The 21862-nt window shown below is 38.6% G+C and overlaps 1 protein-coding gene across 2 annotated transcripts in view; it reads left to right on the top strand.

Annotated features, from left to right (window-relative positions):
- LOC141395080 (UPAR/Ly6 domain-containing protein bero-like) overlaps nucleotides 1-14602 on the top strand; it is a 45203-nt gene extending 30601 nt beyond the window's left edge. The window contains exon 3 of one of the 2 annotated variants that reach the window (XM_073970502.1): nucleotides 14325-14602. In XM_073970502.1, coding sequence (XP_073826603.1) covers nucleotides 14325-14533 — 209 coding nt within the window. In that variant the 3' untranslated portion in view covers nucleotides 14534-14602. Of the gene's footprint in view, nucleotides 1-14309 lie in introns of both variants that reach the window. The other variant, XM_073970501.1, reaches the window with a different exon arrangement.
- The last annotated feature ends 7260 nt before the right edge of the window (nucleotides 14603-21862 follow it).

Here is a 21862-nt window from a genome sequence, read left to right as displayed (position 1 = left end):
TCTTTGCTACGGGCAACAAAAGCGAAATCGGCCTGTGCTTTGCTGACATCCTTGCCTGGCTTCCGTAGTGGGACCACCCTGCCCATTTTCCAGACTTCGGGATCAACGAGGGTGGCTAGCGACAAGTTGAGAACTTTAGTGAGATACTCCAATCCCGGCTCATCCAGCTGTTTCAGCATCGGCAGGAAGAGATCTGATGCGACGTAACACACTTCTCGACAAACTGTCGATTGAAATTACTTGCGCACCTCTTCGGGTCAGTCAACGTAACGTCGCCAAACGTGTCTTAGGTCCTATCTTCCTTTCTTCCAGGGTTCGAGAGTGACTTAACCGTTGCCCACAATTCACCTATACCGGCTCCAATGTTGCAACTCTTCAGATGATTTAACCACTTGTTCCGATTATGCTCGCCGACCAGCCTGTTAACTTCCAGTGTCAGCTCCCTGACTCTGGGGTCATTGGGGTTGGCCATTTGAGCTGTTTTCTCAAGAAGTATGGACTTGCCCCCAAAAACTCTTACCGTCGTAATTGAGGCAGCGAATGAAGCAAGAAGTTAAAGTGATTCAAGAGCTGGTCCTAAAGTGAACTTATCCCAAATCTATATATAGATATATTAGGATGTGTAAAGTTTGGACCAAATCAGTCACTCCCTTCAAGAGTTATCGTGCGTTCAATTTTTCCGAACATTTTTGAACTTTTGAGGGAGAGGTACCGGAAGGAGTGGACCGATATGGCTTATTTTCGAACTTAACCTAAGTTTGAACAAAATATTACGAATGCCAAATTTTGGGTCGAATCGGCAGATCTTCGAAAGTTATCTTGCGCTCCAACCACTACACACGGTGTCATAGGGGCTTTTAACAGTTTCCAGGCTATTTTCTCAGGAAGTATGGACTTGCCCCCTGATGAAAATTTTACCGTCAAATGGGGGCGGGGAGGCGCCAAGGTGGTGCAGTGGCATGCACATCCACCTTCCACGCAGAAGGTCGTGGATTCGATTCCCCGGCTAGGCAACATCAAATTTTCTACTGTGGCAAAATACCCCTCAGTAATGTTGGCGCTATTTCCTGAGTATTTCAGCCATGTAAAACTTCTCTTCAAGTTGTGTCTTTGGACACGCCGTTCGGACTCGGCGATAAACAATAGGTCCCATACCATTGAGCTACTATAAATCGGGGTGCTCTCATTGATATGAGAGAAGTCTCCCTTGTCCAGCCTGGGATGTTTGTGGAACAATTATGGGGGGGAGAGTTGTTACAACAAAAATCAAAGCGATTCGAGAGCTGGTGCCAAACTGAACTTTTCCGAAATGTTGTGTAGGAAGTACCCGAAAATAAGTCTGTTGGAAATTTCACGAACTTTTTTGGAGGACGTACCGGAAGTATGGACCGATATAACCCATCTTCGAACTTAAACTAAGTTTGGACAAAATATTACGAAAGCCAAACATTGGACCAAACCGGTTGATCTGTTCGAGAGTTATCGTGCGAAGCAGCCAGCCGGAGAGACAGACGGACGGACATGGCTAAATCGACTTCAAATTGTCTAAAACGGATTTTGTCCAAACATACTTGGGGTCTAAAACCATTATTTCGATGAGGCACATTTTGCCCGTATGAAAGTGTATATACCCTCGTTAGCATAAATGCTGAGGGTATAAAAACATGGTAACTCAACACCATTACATCCAATTGGAATTTTTTACCCCAGTTCAAATTAGTCGTGAACCTGTAGTTCAATGTTACAATGATAGTGGCTTGTATTATTTCATTTGGTCACATATTGAAAATGTTCTACGAAACCTACCCAAAGACAAAATATCAATTTAGACCTTCGTAATGTGACCAAGACCTTCGAAATAGCTAAAATCAGGAGGTAGCCTAGAGGTGACAACATAAGTTTGGGAAGCTTTCCGAATAATTTAAGGGCTTTTGCGGGGTATGTGTAATAGCCACATCATTTTCCACTCAACTGGCCTAATTGCTTAATCAAAGCACTCCTCGTCCCGATAACATATCAGCACAATGGCAAAGTATTAAACACTCCAAGCAAACAGCCGCAAAATATATACGTGGATACCAGAGACCTCAACCAACCCCGGAAGGAGGGAAGATAGTCCTCAGTCACGTTTGACGACGTTATTTTGACTGACCCGAAGAGTTGCGCAAGTTATTTCAATCGACAGTTTGTCTCCGGGAGCGACAGGGCAAAGAGAAGAGTACTACGTCGCATCAAATCTCTTCCTGCCGAAGATGAACCAACAATCGTTTACAATGGATAATGTTGCGAATGCCATCAGGAACGCTAAAAATTCTCAACCTGTCACTAGCCGCTCTCATTGTTCCCGAAGTCTGGAAAATGGGAAGGGTGCCCCTGCTACTGAAGCCAGGCAAGGATGCCAGCAAAAGTGCCAGTAGCAAAGACCTTTTGGTCCTTCGTCCTCCCCAGCGTCAGAAATAGCTATCTAATTGCCGACTATCAGCATGGATTCGATAAGCAGCACACCACGCCATCTTTACATAATTTGTCGAGAACTCAACCAGGACAGGCCGTGTGATAGAACAGTAATGGTGGCGCTAGACTTATCAAAAGCCTTTGATCCTGTAAGGCGCTCCACGCTGTTTGAGGACATTGAGCAGACAACCCTCCGGCCAAGTCTGAAACGTCTGGATAATCAATCATATGTCTGGACGCCAGTCGTACGTGGAATTCAGGAACAAGGAGACTAAGCCCAGTAAAGTGAAAGAGGGAGTTGCCAAAGGTGGGAACTGTTTAACCTCTACCTCACCTGTATTCCGCCCCCACCAGACGGCATCGAGATCGTAACGTATGCGGATGACTGTACGATCCTGGCGTCAGGTACCTACCATGATGACATCTGTGAGAGACTGAACTCCTCTTTAACCGATCGTACCACCTTTTTCCAGGCGAGAAATATGCAGATATCCGCCACTAAATCTACGGCCACTCTGTTCAACACATGGACGGCGCAGTACAGAAGAAAGTTAAATGTCGTGGTCGTGTTAGCAGAATTTGAACCACAAACCGTCCAAAAATTCTACGAGTCACATTCGATACTACGTTCACATCGTCCGCGCATGCCTCACCTATTAGCGACAAACTGAAGTATAGAAACAAGGCCTCAAGTCAACTGGTGATAGAGAAACCTTGTTGACCACATATAACGCGATAGGTCTGTCTGTGGTAAGCTATGTGGCGCCAGTTTGGTCCCCAAATTTAGTTGATACGCATTGAAAACGGATTCAAACGTGTCAGAATGCCGCCCTGAGAACAGCAACAGGGTGCCTCCTCAAGTTGTCAATGGACTTAATGAGGAGGCGAAGATACTTCCAGTACAGCAACACAATGAGATGCTTTCATTGCAGTACTTGCTCGGATGTTACGGTGTGAGCCATCCCAATCACCATCTGCTGACCAGGCCCGACACACCCAGCCATATCAGGAATGATATTGATGCTCTAGAGAGTGAGGTGCAACAATATAGGAGAGAACCCATTCACACGGACGCAGTTGCTAAGGCCATAAGCAAATACAGTGAGAAAAAAGTCCTCTGAGTACATCCCATACCTATAACAGCCGAGGAGCGTCAGCTGCAACGACAAATCAGAGTAGTTTTGGCTCAACTACGCTCGGGATATTGCAGTCGCCTGAAAGGTGAAAACCCCCTATGACAAACTAATATTGTAGTTTCAACTATCAACTAAAATGTGTTTTTTATTACAGTGTTTTATTTAACTTGCTTTGGTGTGTGTTTAGTTCAAATCTGGTAACTCATTTTTAACACGGTTGCAGTTGACCAATCGAATTAAAACTTTGCACACTTTTCAGATTTGAATGATAATACATGAATATGAAATCAAAACCAATATTGGTCCATTTTTACCATTTTTACAGTGTTATTACGGTGATTTATTAAAATTGCATTTCAAATCTGGTAACTCAATTTTGACACAGTTGCAGTTGACCAATCGGACTAAAACTTTGCACACTTTTCAGATTTGGATGACAATACATAAATATGGGCCCAATTTTTCCTACAGCCGCCATATAGCGGTACCGCCCGATTTCAGGTATTTTGAGGATTTTATCTTCATTTTTGCCAGAATTAGCTGTCATTTGACATTTCCAATGATACAGACATTTCCCCACCAAGAATGGTGAACACAGGTCCAGTTTTTGGTATAGCCCCCATATATTGGTACCACCCGATTTCAAGTATTATGAGGATGTCATCTTCATTTTGAGGCCGAATTGGCTGTAACTTGGCATTTGGAGTCCCCAATGGTACAGAAACTTCTCCACCAAAAATTGTTGACATAGGTCCAGGTTTTGGTATAGCCCCCATATATTGGTACCACCCGATTTCAAGTGTTTTATGTTAATTTTTAGCCAGAATTGGCTTAGTTTAGCATTTGGAGTCCCCAATGGTACAGAACCTTCTCCACTAAAAATTATGGACATGGTTTAGTGTATAGCCTTTATATAGCGGTACTACACGATTTCAGGCATTTTAAAGTTTTTATCTAAATTCCGGCCTAAATTGACTATAATTTTGTTCTCAGTGGTCAAAAAAATGTATTTACTAAAAATTTAAAAATCGATATATATAAAAAAGGATGATGTTAGTTACTACGCTTATAACTCAAGAACGGCTGAACAGATTTTGACAATTCGCGCCAATTCGGAATGGTCTCATGGCAGAAAAGGATAAAACTTAAAAAAATTGCGAAACTTTGCGAAAAAAATTGCAAAAATATTTTTTTAAGAAAGTTAATTTTTCTACAAATTTCTATCGAGCTTCGCGTTTGGAGTATACCTTGACACTTATTTGGACAGTTTTTATCGAAAAATGCCTCTGTTTTGTAAATTTTTGAAAGTTGTATAGAATTTTTTATTCACAATCAAATGGATTTTCATTTATTTTCAAGCGTCTTTTTAGGAAATTAACAGCGAAAAAATTTTAAAAGCAGGGCCTAGACCATGTTTATATTATAGTCTTTTGCAGGGTTAACCTTTTGAGGAAAAAGGTACAAATCCATAAAATTGGTGGTTTATTTGAAAAATCAAGGGCTCGAAGGTACTTTCATTGGAAGTGAAGTTGTGGCATACATATATGTATACTTTTAAACCGTAAGTAGAAACATCTTCGAAAGATCAACTTCCGATTTATGTGGTATAAAATTTAAGCTGTACCAGATATATATTGATACTGTTTAGATCCTGTCATGATACTAAAAAATGATGTCCTTACTGAAAAGGAGTATGAATTCAATCAGTTTAATTCCCGCAGAGCTGGAAGGTAATTACAAATGGTCAAATACATACATATGTACACTGGTACTGTTGATACACTGTACGTATGTACATCGAAAAAGATGACATGTATTCAAAATTGGAAAGAAAAAAAAAACAAGACATCGGAGGTACTGGAGGTACTGACATATATTCTTTATCGGGCGACATAAGTAGATAAATACTTATTAAACGTTAATTAGTTTGTGACATTAATTTGACTATGTTATTTACGTCGAGATTAGATATAGGGTGACCAAGTAATCGACAACGCACAAAGAACGCAACACACAAAGATCGGCAACTAATAGAATAGCTCTGCTAACAAAGATCAATGTACCAAGTACTGGGTTGTACAGTCCCAGTCAAAATTAAATTACCGCATTTGTCCGTGTTACCACAGCCATTGCGTCTAATTCCGAATTTGCAATGTAAGTAGAATTCGAAGGATCACGTTAAACAGAGAAGTCAGAAAAAAAGTAAACGAAGGTGGTTACCTGATAACGATCGTATTCCTCTGCTTAAAATAGATTAATTGATTCAAACGCAAATTTAAATAAGCACTTTATTCAGCATTAAATTCAAATTCCTACGATCGCATTCCTTCCTTCGTATTCAATTGCTTGAGTGAAATATCGTGTTCAGTGGTGAAAACAAGGATTTCAGAAAACCACCGATTATGAAACGAATAGGGGCGTTATGATATTATTTTGCTTCAACTGTGCTACCAAATATTTTTATTTGCGTCGCAAAACGTGTTATTTGCTTAAAAATATATATCTTAGTCCCTATTTAAAGTTGTGTTATGTACCTCACAAACAGCGAGACGAAGTTCGCCGGGTCCCCTAGTAAAATATAATTTAGAAAAATTAAGTTTCAGTGTTTTATTTAGAAATGCACTTAAAACTAGGAAATAATTTGTCGCTTAGCCTCAATAAATCTATTCTTACTCATGACGGAATCTCTTAAATAAAACGCTTGCATTTAAATTATAAATGGTGGCAAAATTAAACGGTAAGCGTTTTATTTGAGAGATTCCATCATGAGAAAGAATATATTTATTGAGGCTAAGCGACAAATTATTTCCTTGTTTTAAGTGTATTTCTAAATAAAACACTGAAACTTAATTTTTTTTTAAATTATATTTTATTTATACGGTTTGTTTTTCCGTTTTAACGCATTGCACGGTGTGCCTTAAACAAATTTAAATGGAAGGTGCTTATACCTGGGAAGTTTTTGCAGATTCTGAAACTACAATGCTCATAGACGAGATATATCAAGAAACAAAAAAAAAACCGCCGGAAGAATTTTCAAATAAATCGCGATTTAAGTTCACATTTTTATGGGTTCTTTAGGTTAGGTTTTCACGATTTTGCTTGGAAACCGCGAGTCCTATGTAAATGGGCCTGAAGAAAATGTTGCAGCTGTGAAAATTCTCTACAAGATTGGCGCCTTAATAAAGTCGAATTCTGCAAAAACTATATGCAAAGACATACTCACAACTTCTGAAATATTGGTCCAATTTAAAAAAAAATCTTTTTTTTCGTATGGTTTGTTGTTTTATCAGCTATTTAATAAAAAATAGAAAAATAATTGCACAGTGGGCTTGGATGCAATTTTCGCGATTTAATATTTAAAATTAATTTTTAATAATGACTGACACCTTCGATTTTCTTGATTTTTTTTTTGTATTAAACTACGATCAATTACAAAAATGTTAAGTCCTATTTGGTAGTGGGATTCGAATGATTACTATTTTTTTTTTAATTTTTTAAAATTTGTCAAAACAATTTTTCCTTTATACCAATGTGAAACATTTGTTTTTTACCAAAAAAAATAAAAATTATTGTTTTAACATTTGTTTTGTTGTTTATTTAGGAATTCATCTCAAGAACTGCGTCATTTTTTTGATTTTGAAAATGGATTAGCAATTATTGTACCCGTCGGACAATATAGTAACTAAACTGATTATCAAATAACTATAGTTTGGGAATTATGTGGCTGAGCATCCGAGCCAAATAAACTACCAAATATTAAAGGGATATTTTCTTCAGAAGATGATTATTTAAATACGAAAGAAGATTTGAATATGAAACATGTAATCTTTAAACATATCGCGGGAACAAAAAAAATCCATTTAGTAATACCCACTAATGCTGTACACCAATTACTAAACCATTCTTAAAAGCGCAAAATAAAAAAGGTTTTAAGATGTTTATTTTAAATTCCTAAATAAAACAACAAAACAAATGTTAAAAAATATCATATTTTGCACAGTGGTGTATTGGAAAAACTTGATTGACAAATTTTTAAAAAATAGTAATCATTCGAATCCCGCTGCCTAATAGGACTTAAAATTTTTGTTATTGATCTTAGTTTAATACAAAAAAAATCAAGAAAATCGAAAGGGTTAAGCATTGTGGACAAATTTGAATTATTTGTCACATATAATGAATTGAAATTTTGTATGTACATATAAATAAATGAATTGTAATTTATATATTGCTAGATTAAGTATATTGAATTACCACTGTAGCTTTAAGTTTGTGAATTATTATATTTAGTACTTAAGCTTATTGAGAATTGTAATAAGTAGTGAGTACCTTCGTCAATTTTATCATTGTACTAAAAATTGAACGAAACCCCCAAACCTAAAGTTCATAACACAAAAAGCCACCATAGAACTTCACTTGTTATCCAGCATTAAAACGGTGAGCATCCTCTTCTCTTCTCTTTTTGTAACCCTTCTCTCTTTTTTATAAAATAAAACAGAAACCTACGTTTTATAACGTTTTCCGAACTTTATCTTTTTTATTTTCATGCGTCAACATAATATTATTTCTCATTGGGTGAGAAATAATATTTAATAAAACTAATCCAATTATATACAGTCCACTCAAAGGTTTTGGATTCCTCTTGGTTGCGTTTCCCTACTTTGGTTTGGAATCCCCCTCTCCACTCATTATACCCTACACCACTATGTGGTAAGGGGTATTATGTGTTAGTGCATTTGTATGTAACATACAAAAGGAAGCGAGATAGACCCATAGTTCCTTCTAGGGATATACATAGAATCACTTTCTGAGTCGATTTATGCATGTCCGTCCGTCCGTCCGTCCGTCCGTCCGTCCGTTCGCAACATACAGGTCGCATTTGTTGACCGATTTCGCTGAAAATTGGGGAATACCATTTTTTTAGCCGTCGGAAGATCAAGTTCGAAGATGGGATATATCGGTCCACGTTTTGGTATAGCCCCCATATAACGGTACCCCCCGATTTACGGTATTTTGACGTTTTCAGCTACATTTTCAGACCGATTTGGCTATAATTTGACATTTAGGGTTCTTAAGTGTCAATAAACATATATAACAAAACTTGTGGACATAGGTCCACGTTTTGGTATAGCCCCCATATAACGGTACCCCCCGATTTGCGGTATTTTGACGTTTTTAGCTACATTTTCAGACCGATTTAGCTATAACTTGACATTTAGGGTTCTTAAGTATCAATAAACTTATATAACAAAAGTTGTGGACATAGGTCCACGTTTTGGTATAGCCCCCATATAACGGTACCCCCCAATTTACGGTATTTTGACGTTTTTAGCTACATTTTCAGACCGATGTAGCTATAATTTAACATTTAGGGTTCTTAAGTTTCAATAAACTTATATAACAAAAGTTGTGGACATGGGTCCCCGTTTTGGTATAGCCCCCATATAATGGTGCCCCCCGATTTACGGTGTTTTGATGTTTTTAGCTACATTTTCAGAGCGATATAGCTATAATTTGACATTTAGGGTTCTTAAGTGCCAATAAACTTATATAACAAAAGTTGTGGACATAGGTCCACGTTTTGGTATAGCCCCCATATAACGGTACCCTCCGATTTGCGGTATTTTGACGTTTTTAGCTACATTTTCAGACCGATGTAGCTATAATTTGACATTTAGGGTTCTTAAATGTCAATAAACTTATATAACAAAAGTTGTGGACATAGGTCCACGTTTCGGTATAGCCCCCTTATAACGGTACCCCCTGATTTACGGTATTTTGACAGTTTTAGCTACATTTTCAGACCGATTTAGCTATATTTTGACACTTAGGGTTCTTAAGTGTCAATAAACTTATATAACCAAACTTGTGGACATAGGTCCACGTTTTGGTATAGCCCCCATATAACGGTACCCCCGATTTGCGGTGTTTTGACGTTTGTAGCTACATTTTCAGACCGATGTAGCTATAATTTGACATTTAAATTTATTAGGTCTATAAATAAATGTACCAAATTATATCGAAATCGGTTCAGATTTGGATATAGCTCCCATATATTTTTCCGCCGATTTGGCGTATTTGTTGCACCAAACACGCTATATACGTCCGATTTTGATGAAATTTTGATTGTGTAACTGAATTCGGTCTCAAAATAAATGTCCCAAACTACATCGAAATCGGTTCATATTTGGATATAGCTCCCAAATATATTTTCGGCCGATTTGACGTATTTGCTGAAAACACGCTATTTACGTGCAATTTTGATGAAATTTGGAATGTGTGACTGAATTTAGTCTAGAAATAAGTGTAACAACTTATATCGAAATCGGTTCAGATTTGGATATAGCTCCTATGTATATTTTCGCCCGCTCTGTCTAATTTGGATGAAATTTGGGATGTGTATATATATGTATATAAATCAGTTCAAATTGACACATATCTCCTATATTTTACATATTCACAGTGGTGTAGGGTATCATATAGTCGGCCCCGCCCGACTATGATCCTTTCCTTACTGGTTTTTATTCACATTGTTAAAAATTGATTTGAATTTTAAATCACGAAAATTGCATCCAAGCCCACTGTGCAAATTTTTTTATATTTTCTATTAAATAGCTGATAAAACAACAAACCAAATTGGACCAATATTTAAGAAGTTGTGAGTATTTCTTTGCATATAGTTTTTGCAGAATTCAACTTTTTCAAGACGCGATATCTCTGGAACCGCTAGTCAAGAAATCAAAAAGGAAATCAAAAGTCACATATTGAAAAAGTGTTGAATTTCACTTAGAAATCCCCATATATATTATTGATCAGGGCAAAATTCAAAGTCGATCTATGAATGTCCGTCCGTCCGTCTGTGATAATCAATCTAGCATTCACAACAATGGAGATAAGACGCTGAAATTTTGGGAAGATGCTTCTTTGTTTGATGATAGGCTATATCGGTCTACGTTTTGATATAGCCCCCACATAACCGTAACGCCCGCTTTCAGGTATTTTGACGTTTTTAGCCACATTTTCGAACCGAATTAGCTATCATTTGACATTAAGGTTCCTAGTGATCAACAAACTTATATTCCAACCAGTAGGAAAAGACCAAAGTCGGGCGGGGCCGACTATGTAATACCCTACACCAGTCGAAATATGTAAAAATGGAATAATTAGTATTCATCCCAATACGCAATTCTTGGTGGAGAAGTTTTTTAATAACCCAAAACAAACATTAAAGTAAATTTTTTGAACTCATTAAACTCCAAATGGCAAATTGGAGCCATATTTGGGGAAAATCGTTAAAATACCTAAAATCGGGAGGTACCGTTATATGGGGGCTACAAAAAAACATGGACCTATCTTAACAATTTTAAGTGGCGAAATTTCGTGGCCACTGGGAACCACATATGTAAAATTTTAGCTAGTTCAAGCAAAAAATGTGGCTAAGATCCCTAAAATACCTTAAATCGGGAGGTATCGTTATATGGGGACTATACCGAACCGTGGACCTATCTTGACAATTTTTAGTGGAGCAATTTCGCGGCCATTGGGAACCTCAAATGTAAAATTTCAGCTGGTTTGGGCAACAAATGCGGCTAAGATCCTTAAAATACCTTAAATCGGGAGGTACCGTTATATGGGGGCTATACCAAAACTTGGACCGATATAGCCCATCTTCGAACTTGATCTTCCGACGGCTAAAAAAATGGTATTCCCCAATTTTCAGCGAAATCGGTCAACAAATGCGACCTGTATGTTGCGAACGGACGGACGGACATCCATAAATCGACTCAGAAAGTGATTCTATGTATATCCCTAGAAGGAACTATGGGTCTATCTCGCTTCCTTTTGTATGTTACGTACAAATGCACTAACACATAATACCCCTTACCACATAGTGGTGTAGGGTATAAAAATTATGGCCATAGGTCTATGTTTTGATATAGCCCCCATATAACGATACCTCCGGATTTTCGGTATTTTGAGGATTTTAGTTACATTTTTTGATCAAAGTACCTGTAATTTAACATTTGGGGTTCGCTGTGGCCACAAAATATCTCCACCAAAAATTGTTAACATAGGTTCAACTTTTGGTGTAGCCCCCATATAACGGTACCACCCGATTTTGGGTATTTTGAGGATTTAACTACATTTTTAACAGAACTACCTGCAATTTAACATTTGAGGTTGCCGGTTGTCACAAAACATATCCACCTAAAATTGTGAATATTAGTTTACGTTTTGGTATAGCCCCCATATAACGGTAACTCCCGATTTTCGGTATTTTGAGGATTTAACTACATTTTTTAACTGAACTACCTGTAATTTAAAATTTGAGGTTGCCTGTGGTCACAAAACATATCCTCCCAAAATTGTCAATATGGGTCCATGTTTTGGTATAGTCCACCCCCACCCCCTATAACGGTACCTCCCGGTTTTCGATATTTTTAGGATATTAGCTAAAGTGTTAAACCAAATTTTCGTTTTTTTACCATTTAAGGTTCATAGAGGTCACAACACCTCTCCACTGAGAATTGTCAATATATGTAGGTCCATGTTTTTGCTAAAGTTACTCCCCGGTTTTAGGTTTGTTGAAGAGTTTAGCTACATTTGTTGGCCGATCTATCTGTAATTCGACATTTGGTCACAAAACGTTTTCACCCAAAATGTGTCAACAAATGTCCACCCTTTGATGTAGCCCTATAATGGTACCGCCCGATTGAATACATTTTTATAAAAAGTTCGGCCCGGTCGAACTTAACTATTTTTTACTTTTTTATTTGTGGCTTCTTTATCACGTTTTCCGACCGAAATGTGGACACAAATTTTTTTCGGAAAATTGTTAATACAGGGAAATGTTTTGGTAGGCAAGAGAATAGAACTACACTCCACGTCAGTAGAATAGAACACCTACATTTTTGTTAATGTTATCTTATTTATCCCAAAACTAATGAATCTGCGTTTTTAATCTTGTGGTGATTTAAAGTCTATGATGTTCCGTATCATACACACAAAAAATTATGTTTCTAGCTCTTCGCGAAATGATTTTCTGATCAATTTTCCGATAGTACTATGAAAAATAGGCATTTATTTTTGGTCATCAGGATAGAACAGTCACTATATTTTCGCGAATTTTTGAGATATTAACGCCGAATTTTCTTTCAGTCGATAAAGCAAGGCTTTCTAATCATTTTTACCAAAGAAAACATATAAATTATTCAGCGTGCACCGAAATAACAGCGTTAAAGGGTTTAAATTGACAGATATTTGAAATATCTCGAAATATCAATAGGAGTCGCGCAGTTATGTCATATTTCGTCACAATAAGATAGAATATGACACTGATGACCTCGACGGATACAATCGAGTGCTTCGGATGCTGATAAAATGGAACATTATCAAAATAATTTTGAAAAACGTCAAAATTTTTAAAATGGTTTTTCCGCGAACAAGTCTGCCGTTTAAAGGTTTGGAAATATGCTCCAGATTTAGAGAAAAATAATCTGATATGAAAACAACCGCTATTTTAATTAACTGAGGGACATTTTAGCAAATTTTTCAAATTGAACACACCCTTTGGACTTCGAGTTTTATATGTGTTCTTTTTCGGTGTCCGCGACTGTTTTCAACAGTGTTATGCTCCAATATAAATGGACCAGGTTATGCTCTCTATACCGTATTTTACGAAATTGTAGTTTTTTTAACTGAACTCACAAATGTAAAAGCCCCGTTTTCGCGGGAAAACACAGTCATGGAAATTGAGGTTTTAGGTTTCGTATGTTGTTTTAAAAAGTACTAAAATTTCCCTCAGTGTATTAAAAAAACGGTTGTTTTCGTATCAGATTATCTTCATCAAAATCTGGAGCATATTTCCAAACCTATAAACGGCAGACATGTTCGCGGACAAACCATTATATTGAACAAAACATCAAGGTTTTTATAAGAAATTTTGACATTTTTCATAATTATTTTGAAAATGTTCCATCTTTTCAGCATCGGAAGCACTTGATTGTATCCGTCGAGGTCATCAGTGTCATATTCTATCTTATTGTGAAGAAATATGACATAGCTGCGCGACTCTTATTGATATTCCGAGATGTTTCAAATATCTGTCAATTTAAACCCTTTAACGCTATTATTTCGGTGTCCGCGGAATAATTTATAGGTTTTCTTTGGTGAAAAATGATTAGAAAGCCTTGCTTTATCGACTGAAAGAAAATTCGGCGTTAATATCTCAAAAATTCGCGAAAATAAAGTGACTGTTCTATCCTGATGACCAAAAATAAATGCCTATTTTTCATACTACTATCGGAAAATTTATCAGAAAATGATTTCGCGAAGAGCTAGAAACATAGTTTTTTCTGTGTTTGATACGGAACATCATAGGCTTTAAATCCCCAGAAGATTAAAAACGCAGATTCATTGGTTTTGGGATAAATAAGCTAACATTAACAAAAATTTAGGTGTTCTATTCTACTGACGTGGAGTGTATCATAAACTAAGGAAACTAACTATACCATTTTGCTTTAATATAACTCGTGATGGAGGGTATACAAAGTTCGGCCCGGTCGAACTTAACGGATTTGTTACTTCTTAAACATTATATTATTAAGCGTATAAGTTATTTCTTTTGCTTTTCACAATATCAATCATTCGCCACCAATCTCTCGGTAATATACATTAAATTTCCTTACTAATTGTTCACCTTGTTAATCGTAATTATTACAGCTTCTGTCTTTACAGTAACGGGTGAACCATATATTGCACGATCCTGTTTCTATGGTGATTTCTCCAATCCCAAAGGTGGTTGTGAAATGGATACACAAACTGGTTTTACCAAACAAATATCCTGCAGCGCCTGTTCTGATGATTTTTGCAATAGTTCCACAGCCGCAGCACCAATAATTGTAACAATTTTAACATTGCTGGTGATGACACGCATATTTTCATAAATATATTTGTATATATCGATTAATGTATGTAAAAAATAAAGGTTTGTCGACAGAGGAAAACAGGAAAAACCTGCTAATTAATTGGTAAAATAAATAACAGTTGCCGCTTGACAAGTGGCCACTGGAGGGTGTTAAAACTTAAATTACATCATTTTTTGTCGGTGTGTCATTCTTGCTTTCCTGACAATTAATTCTACTTGGAATTATTATTGTCTGTGGATATCAATGTAAAACACAAGTTAGTATACGCACAAAGATAATAAAACAATGCGCAAACATTCGTAGGGACAGTTGGGAGACATCCTACACCGTGAACATACATACATACATATAGTTTAGGTTTCTCAGTATGAGAAACATTATTTTTATACCCTACACCATAATATAGAGGGTATATTAAGTATGTTTTGCCGTTTGTAACGCATTGAAATACTCATTTGCGAACCTATAAAGTATATTTATTCTAAATCAGGATAAAATTCTGAGTCGATTTAGCCATGTCCATCTGTCCGTCTATTGTAATCATTTTAGCGTCCGCAAAAATTTAGTTGGAACGCTAGATTTTTGCACCCAAGTATATTTTCTCCATAGACAGATCAAGCTCGAAGATGGGCTATATCGGTACATGTTTCGGTATAGCTTCCATATAACGGTACCTCCCGACTTTCGGTATTTTGAGGGTTTTTGCTGCATTTTTTAAACCAAACAAGCTGTAATTTGACATTTAAGGCTCTTAAAGGTCACAACACTACTCCATTAAAAAACTCCGCCAAAGACGGTCCCAAGCCCGGTTGCAAAAGGAGGAGGGTATTGTCAGGGGCACAGGGGGTGGACTGATTTTTCCACAGTTCACCTTGGGACGAGCGACATATATAAACACTTTTAAGATCAAGGTAGTGGGAGTTGTGCTGAGGATCTGAATGGCCGACAAGTGTCTAAAGAAGTCTGGTCGCTAGCAATTCCCCCTCGACGCCAGGGCACGGATCAAGCTGTACTTATTAATAGCCTAGTCTGCGCACGCCGTCACTGCGTACGATGGCCCATCCCCTTACGGTACACTCGTGGGAACAATACATGGAGAAAAATACTATTAAAACACACGACGTTCGGAAGTCCCTGTACCAACAATTCAAAGTTTATTCTCGGCAAGATAGCCAAGAATGCTGCTAACGGTACAGTGGATAAACGGGATGAGGCGGACAAGCTCAAATACACAAAAATTGCTTAGGATTATGAGAAAGCCAAAATCTTACAAATCAACGATCGCCCATCTTCTTCCAAGCGAGAGCGTTCCCGGACGGAGGACACAAGGCCCGCATAGCGAAATAAGTTAAAACACAACATCATCTAAAACAAAACGACCCTTCAATGGAGTTGCCAAGGACAACATGTTGGTTGCCATAGCTAACGGAAAGGAGGGAAAGCTGTCCCTTATCACCACTGCGGAATGGGGTATTGTACAAACCACATTGTCGGAACTGGTTATGGAACATGTTCTAGCAAACGAGGATTCTCCTGTACCCCATTTCGACTCTAGCAAGGTTCATCGCGGTTACAGGGTGATCAAATGTATGGATGAGTACTCAAAGGAATTTCTAGAAAAAAGCATAGCTAAGCTTAGCGATGCTTGGGACGACATCAGCCTGAAGCTGATCCCGGCCCAAGAAATCCCGATGAGACCTCGTGCCAGAGTTTGGTTGCCCAAGATAGAGTGCGACGGACCAAAGCTGCTGTAATGTCTGGCGAAAATGAACAAGGATGTTCCGATGGACGAGTAGTCCGTAATCGCCACTGAGCCACCTAACAATAACAACATGCGCTTAGTTCTCTCAATTACTGAGGCCGAAGTAGAGGCTCTCGAAAGATTGGGGAACAAGTTGTGCTTTGGCATAAGGGAAGCCAAAGTCAAAATACTACGCCCACATGGCCCGAATCGAGAAGACGATGAGACTGACATCGACGATGCCGGTAAGCTGCTTGACAATATGCAGCTAGAGAGGCCATCCACATCTTCACCCAATAAAAATGATGTTTATCGAGAATCGCTTCAGATAACCTGCGTATCCTTCTGGTTGAGGAGGATTTAGACATAGGCATCATACAGCCCTACGTTTACGAAAACGAAGTAAAAGGCTTGGATAACAGAGGTTACAAGACCATATACATGAAAGATAATGGTAAGCCTAGATCATGTCTAATTGGTAACAACACCATAAACGCTTTGTTATGTCCCCAGTTTAGCACAGCGAACTTTACCTTTGCAAAAGTGGAACTGGAAAAGGGTAAGCAGTTACTTATTGCCTCTTTCTAGATGGCCCACTCAAGAGAAGCTCGACCAAGCGAGGTCTCGAGCTTTACGGGGGCCATTCTACCACACGACTCAATAATCATTGGCTGCGATGCTAACGCAAGACATACCCAGTGGGGCAGCACTGAAACAAACGACAGAGATGAGTCAGTTTTAGATTTCATAAATACTAACAACCTCACAATATGCAACAAAGGTACTAACCCAACTTTTGTATTTCCAAGCTCGGAGAACGTTAGGGGGTGGCAGGAGGTCATCGACCTTACGCTAGTATCAGACAGACGACAAATTTAAATAGACAACTGGATAGTATCCGATAAGAGGTCCTTCTCAGATCACAATTGGATACTATTCAACATATCTGAAAAGGCAACGCCCACTAAATGTTTTCGCAATCCTAAAAGAACGAACTGGGAAAAGTTCGGAAGGGTTCTGAAGGACAAACTTCCAAATATTCGACATACAGATGAAACCACAGCAGATATAGAGAAGGCTGTATCCATTCTAGAGAAATCCTTAGATACAGCCTTTAAAGTCTCATGCCCATTGACGTGCTGAAAGAAACATTATCCACCATGGTGGACGTGCGAGCTCTCAAAGCTAAGAAAACAAACAATCATGGAAAACATTCAACGTCAGCTACCGAAGCGGATCCTGGCAGCCATATAAGGATAAGCTTAGGGAATATAAAAAAGCAATAGCAAAGGCAAAAAAGCAATCCTGGATTGAATTCTGTGGATCTCTAGATAGCACCAAAGATATAGCCAGACTAAGCAAAGTTATGGCAAAGGGTCACTCAAATCCCACCTACATAAAAAGAAATAACGGTACCTGGTCAGAAAACTCGGCCGAATCTCTTGAAATCCTTCTTACAACGCACTTCCCCGGTTGCACGGATAGAACCATCGAAGAGCACACCAATACAGTTATAAATAAAGACAACATTGAAATCGGAAAGATAATAAGTCCCAGTAAAGTCACATGGGCTATCAATAGCTTCTCTCCCTACACATCTCCGGGGCCAGATGGTATTATACCAAAAATGCTTCAAAGCGCAGAGAGCTTAACCCTTGGTTAGTACACATCTATAGTAGATGTCTATCCCTAAACTACGTCGAAACGAGTTGGAGACAGGTAAAGGTTGTTTTCATACCGAAAACTGGAAAACGTAGTCACGAAAATGCTAAAGACTTTAGACCCATAAGTCTATCATCATTTCTGCTTAAAACACTCGAAAGGCTCATCGACGTGTATATTCGAGAAAAGATGGAGAACTCAAATAACATATCTTCAAGTCAACACGCTTACCTTAAAGGACGCTCTACAGACAATGCCATACATGACGTTGTTAGGACTATTGAGATGTCCTTGCACCTTAGCCGATTTTTTGGATATAGAAGGCGCTTTCAACAACGTTAGCACCCTAGCAATAGAACAAGCTCTATATAACTTCGGGGTGGAACCATTCATCAGTGGTTGGATAACCACCATGCTGCAGAATAGAGTCATTAATGGCACACTGGGAAATAGCATGCTGTCCAAGCACGTAAATCGAGGAACCCCACAGGGGTGATCTCGCCACTGCTATGGCTCCTTGTGATTAATGAAATCCTAAGCAAACTTGACCAAATGGGGATTAAGGTGGTTGCTTATGCGGACGATGTAGTAATGCTCGTCTTTGGTCTATTTCCGTCCGTGCTGAAAGACATCATGAGCGGAGTCCTGAAATCACTGGATACTTGGGCCACAAGAAGTGGTCTGGTGGTGAATCCAGGGAAAACTGAGATGGTGCTATTTACTACGAAAACCAAATATGCAATCGCCAATCTTCCACGACTACAAAGTCAAGAAATACCCCTATCAGATCACGCCAAATACCTAGGCGTAATCCTAGATTCAAAACTGTCATGGAAACGTAACATGGAACATTGTGCTCATAAAGCTACCGTTGCATACTACACATGTCGCAAAATGTTTGGGAGCCGCTGGGGCCTCAAACCCAAAATGGTGTTACGGATGTACACCAGCATAATAAGACCAATACTCACATATGGAGCACTAGTTTGGTGGCCAACAGTGGGAAAGAAAACAATCCAGAGAAAACTGTACAGCATACAAAGATCGGCATGCATCGGGTTGACAGGGCCAATGAGAACTTGTCCGGCTGAAGCCCTCAATACAATGATGCATATACTGCCAATAGATCTACACATCAAAGCAACTGCAGCGTGCAATGCTGCAAGGATACGAGCTCTAGGAATGTGGAGAGATAGAGCTTACGGACATGCCTGCGTGCTTCTCAAACTACCTGGAAAAAATAGCAACTAATGCTGATTACTCTACACCTGCAATAACTTTTGATCAGCCTTTTAAAGTTAAATTTCCATGCAGGAAGGAATGGAACAATAGAACACCACTGAAGGGGTACGACATTAATGTATACACGGACGGCTCTAAGATGAATTGTGGAGTCGGCTCTGGTGTATACGCGGAAGAAGCAAACATATCTACATCTTTCAAGCTACCTGAAGATTGTAGTGTTTTTCAGGCGGAGATACTGGCTATAAAGGAAGCATATAATATACTTCTACAGCACCACTCACCAAACTCAATAGGAATTTTTGTCGACAGTCAAGCGGCTCTCCTAGCATTGAATTCAAACATTGTCACATCAAAGCTGGTGAAGGAATGTAGAGAAGAACTTGCTGAGCGAGCAAGGATGTCTGACCAGAGTAGTTGTTACTTGGATCCCAGGTCATAAGGGTCTCGATGGTAACGAAAAAGCAGACGAACTAGCTAGAGCGGGATCTGGCTCTAACGAACTTCCAAGGGCGTCAGTCGCAACACCAATGGGTGTAGTTAAAGGGGATATCTTCAAATACAATCTTTTACAAGCAGAGATCAGATGGGACAAGACTGAAATTTGTAAAATATCAAAATCTACATGGCCACACTACAACATCAAACGTACAAAGTTCCTGATCAGCCAAAATCGGCGGAGCAGAGGAGGTGTTCAACCGTTTCTTCCTCTTCTTCGTTTCCGCAGCTGCGACAGTTGTCATTGTGTGGAATATGTAAGCGCTTTGCATGGTTACCAATGGCCCAGTGACCGGTTAGCACCGCAATTAGTCTTGGCTGCGGAAACGAAGAAGAGGAAGAAACGGTTGAGCACCTCCTCTGCTCCTGCCCTGCACAATTGCAAAGAAGATTGAAAACACTAGGACGACCATTCCTTCACGATCTTACTGAGATAACCGAACTAGGTCTGGGAGACCTTCTCACTTCATCAGCCTGGATATAATTTACCAACATACTAAACAAAATGACAATCTCTACCCGAGTGGTGTGGTTTTCAAAATGGTATATTCAACATACTAATTGAGGCTATGAAGGTTATAGCCACCACGTAAACCAACTCCATTAAAAACTATCTACATAGGTTCATATTTAGGTACAGCCCCGTATAACGGTACCTGCGATTTTTCGATATTTTTAGAATTTTAGCTACAATTTTAACCGAAGGGGATCACAACGCTACACCACCAAAAACTGTCAACATATGTGGTATAGCCTCCGTATAGCGGTACCTCCAGATTTTCGGTATTTTGAAGATTTTAGTTACAACAACACTACACAACACTACTCCACAGGAAACTGTCAACATAGGTCCATGTTTAGATATAGTCCCCATATAACGGTACCTCCCGCTTTTCGGTATTTTGATGGTTTTAGCTACAATTTTTAACCGAACTAGCTGTGATTTGACATTTAAGGTTCTTAGGGGTCACAACACTACTCCACCAAAAATTGTCAACATATGTGGTATAGCCTCCGTATAGCGGTACTTCCAGATTTTCGGTATTTTGAAGATTTTAGTTACAACAACACTACACAACACTAATCCACAGGAAACTGTCAATATGGTTTCATGTTTAGGTATAACGGTACCTCCTAATTTTCGGTATTTTGAGGGTTTTAGCTACAATTTTCATCTGATTTGGCATTTAAAATTTTTAGGGGTCACAATACTACTCCACCAAAAACTGTCAACATAGGTCCATGTTTACGTATAGCTCCCGTATAACGGTACCTCCCGATTTTCGATATTTTGATTGTTTTAGCTACAATTGTTAACCGAACTTGCTGTAATTTGACATTTAAGTTTCTTCACAATACTACTCCAACAAAAACTGTCAATATAGGTCCACGTTTAGGTATAGCCCCCGTATCACGGTACCTTCCGATTTTCGGTATTATGAGGGTTTTAGCTAAAATTTTTATCCGATCGAGTTGTAGTTTTACAATTAAGGTTCTTAGGGGTCACAACACTACTCCATTAAAATCTGCCAACATAGATCCCCCATATAACGGTACCTCCCAATTTTCGACATTTTGAGGGTTTTAGCTAAAATTTTTATCCGAACGAGTTGTAGGTTTACATTTAAGGTTCTTAGAGGTCCGTGAAAAATCGTCATCATAGGTCGGTGTATCCCCAATATGAAGGCACCTCCCGATTTTCGGTATTCTGAGGCTTTTAGTAACAATTTTAAACAAAGTAGTTGCAATTTGACATTTGAGGTTCCCAGTGGTTACGAAACTTCTCTACCAAAAATTGTCCACAAAGTGGTAACGAAACTTCTCTACCAACAAGTAAAAAGTCGTTACGTTCGGCCGGGCCGAACTTTTTATACCCTCCACCATAAAATAGTCTTAATTAAAATGAAATAATTAGTGTCCTTTCACAATTTTAGGTGGAAACAAATTTCGACCATGAATAGATACACCAATTGTCTTAATTATCAAATCTAATCTAAAAAATGTGTTCAGCCAGGTGAAAGGTATCACCTACGGGACTATATCAAAGTGTCAACCTATCTTTATAATTTTTGGTGGAAAAGTTTTGTAACTGCAGAGAACCTCAAAAGTCATATTAAATTGAGGGTAGTTCCATCAAACAATGTAGATCCTCAAAATGCCGAAAATCGGGAGGTACCGTTATATAGGAGCTATACAAAAAGATG

The sequence above is a fragment of the Musca autumnalis genome, unplaced genomic scaffold (genome assembly GCF_047663935.1).
Source record: "Musca autumnalis isolate F117 unplaced genomic scaffold, ASM4766393v1 scaffold_2, whole genome shotgun sequence".
Classification (NCBI taxonomy): domain Eukaryota; kingdom Metazoa; phylum Arthropoda; class Insecta; order Diptera; family Muscidae; genus Musca; species Musca autumnalis.
Note: the sequence above shows the minus strand (reverse complement) of the source record. Positions and strands in the feature narration are given on the sequence as shown.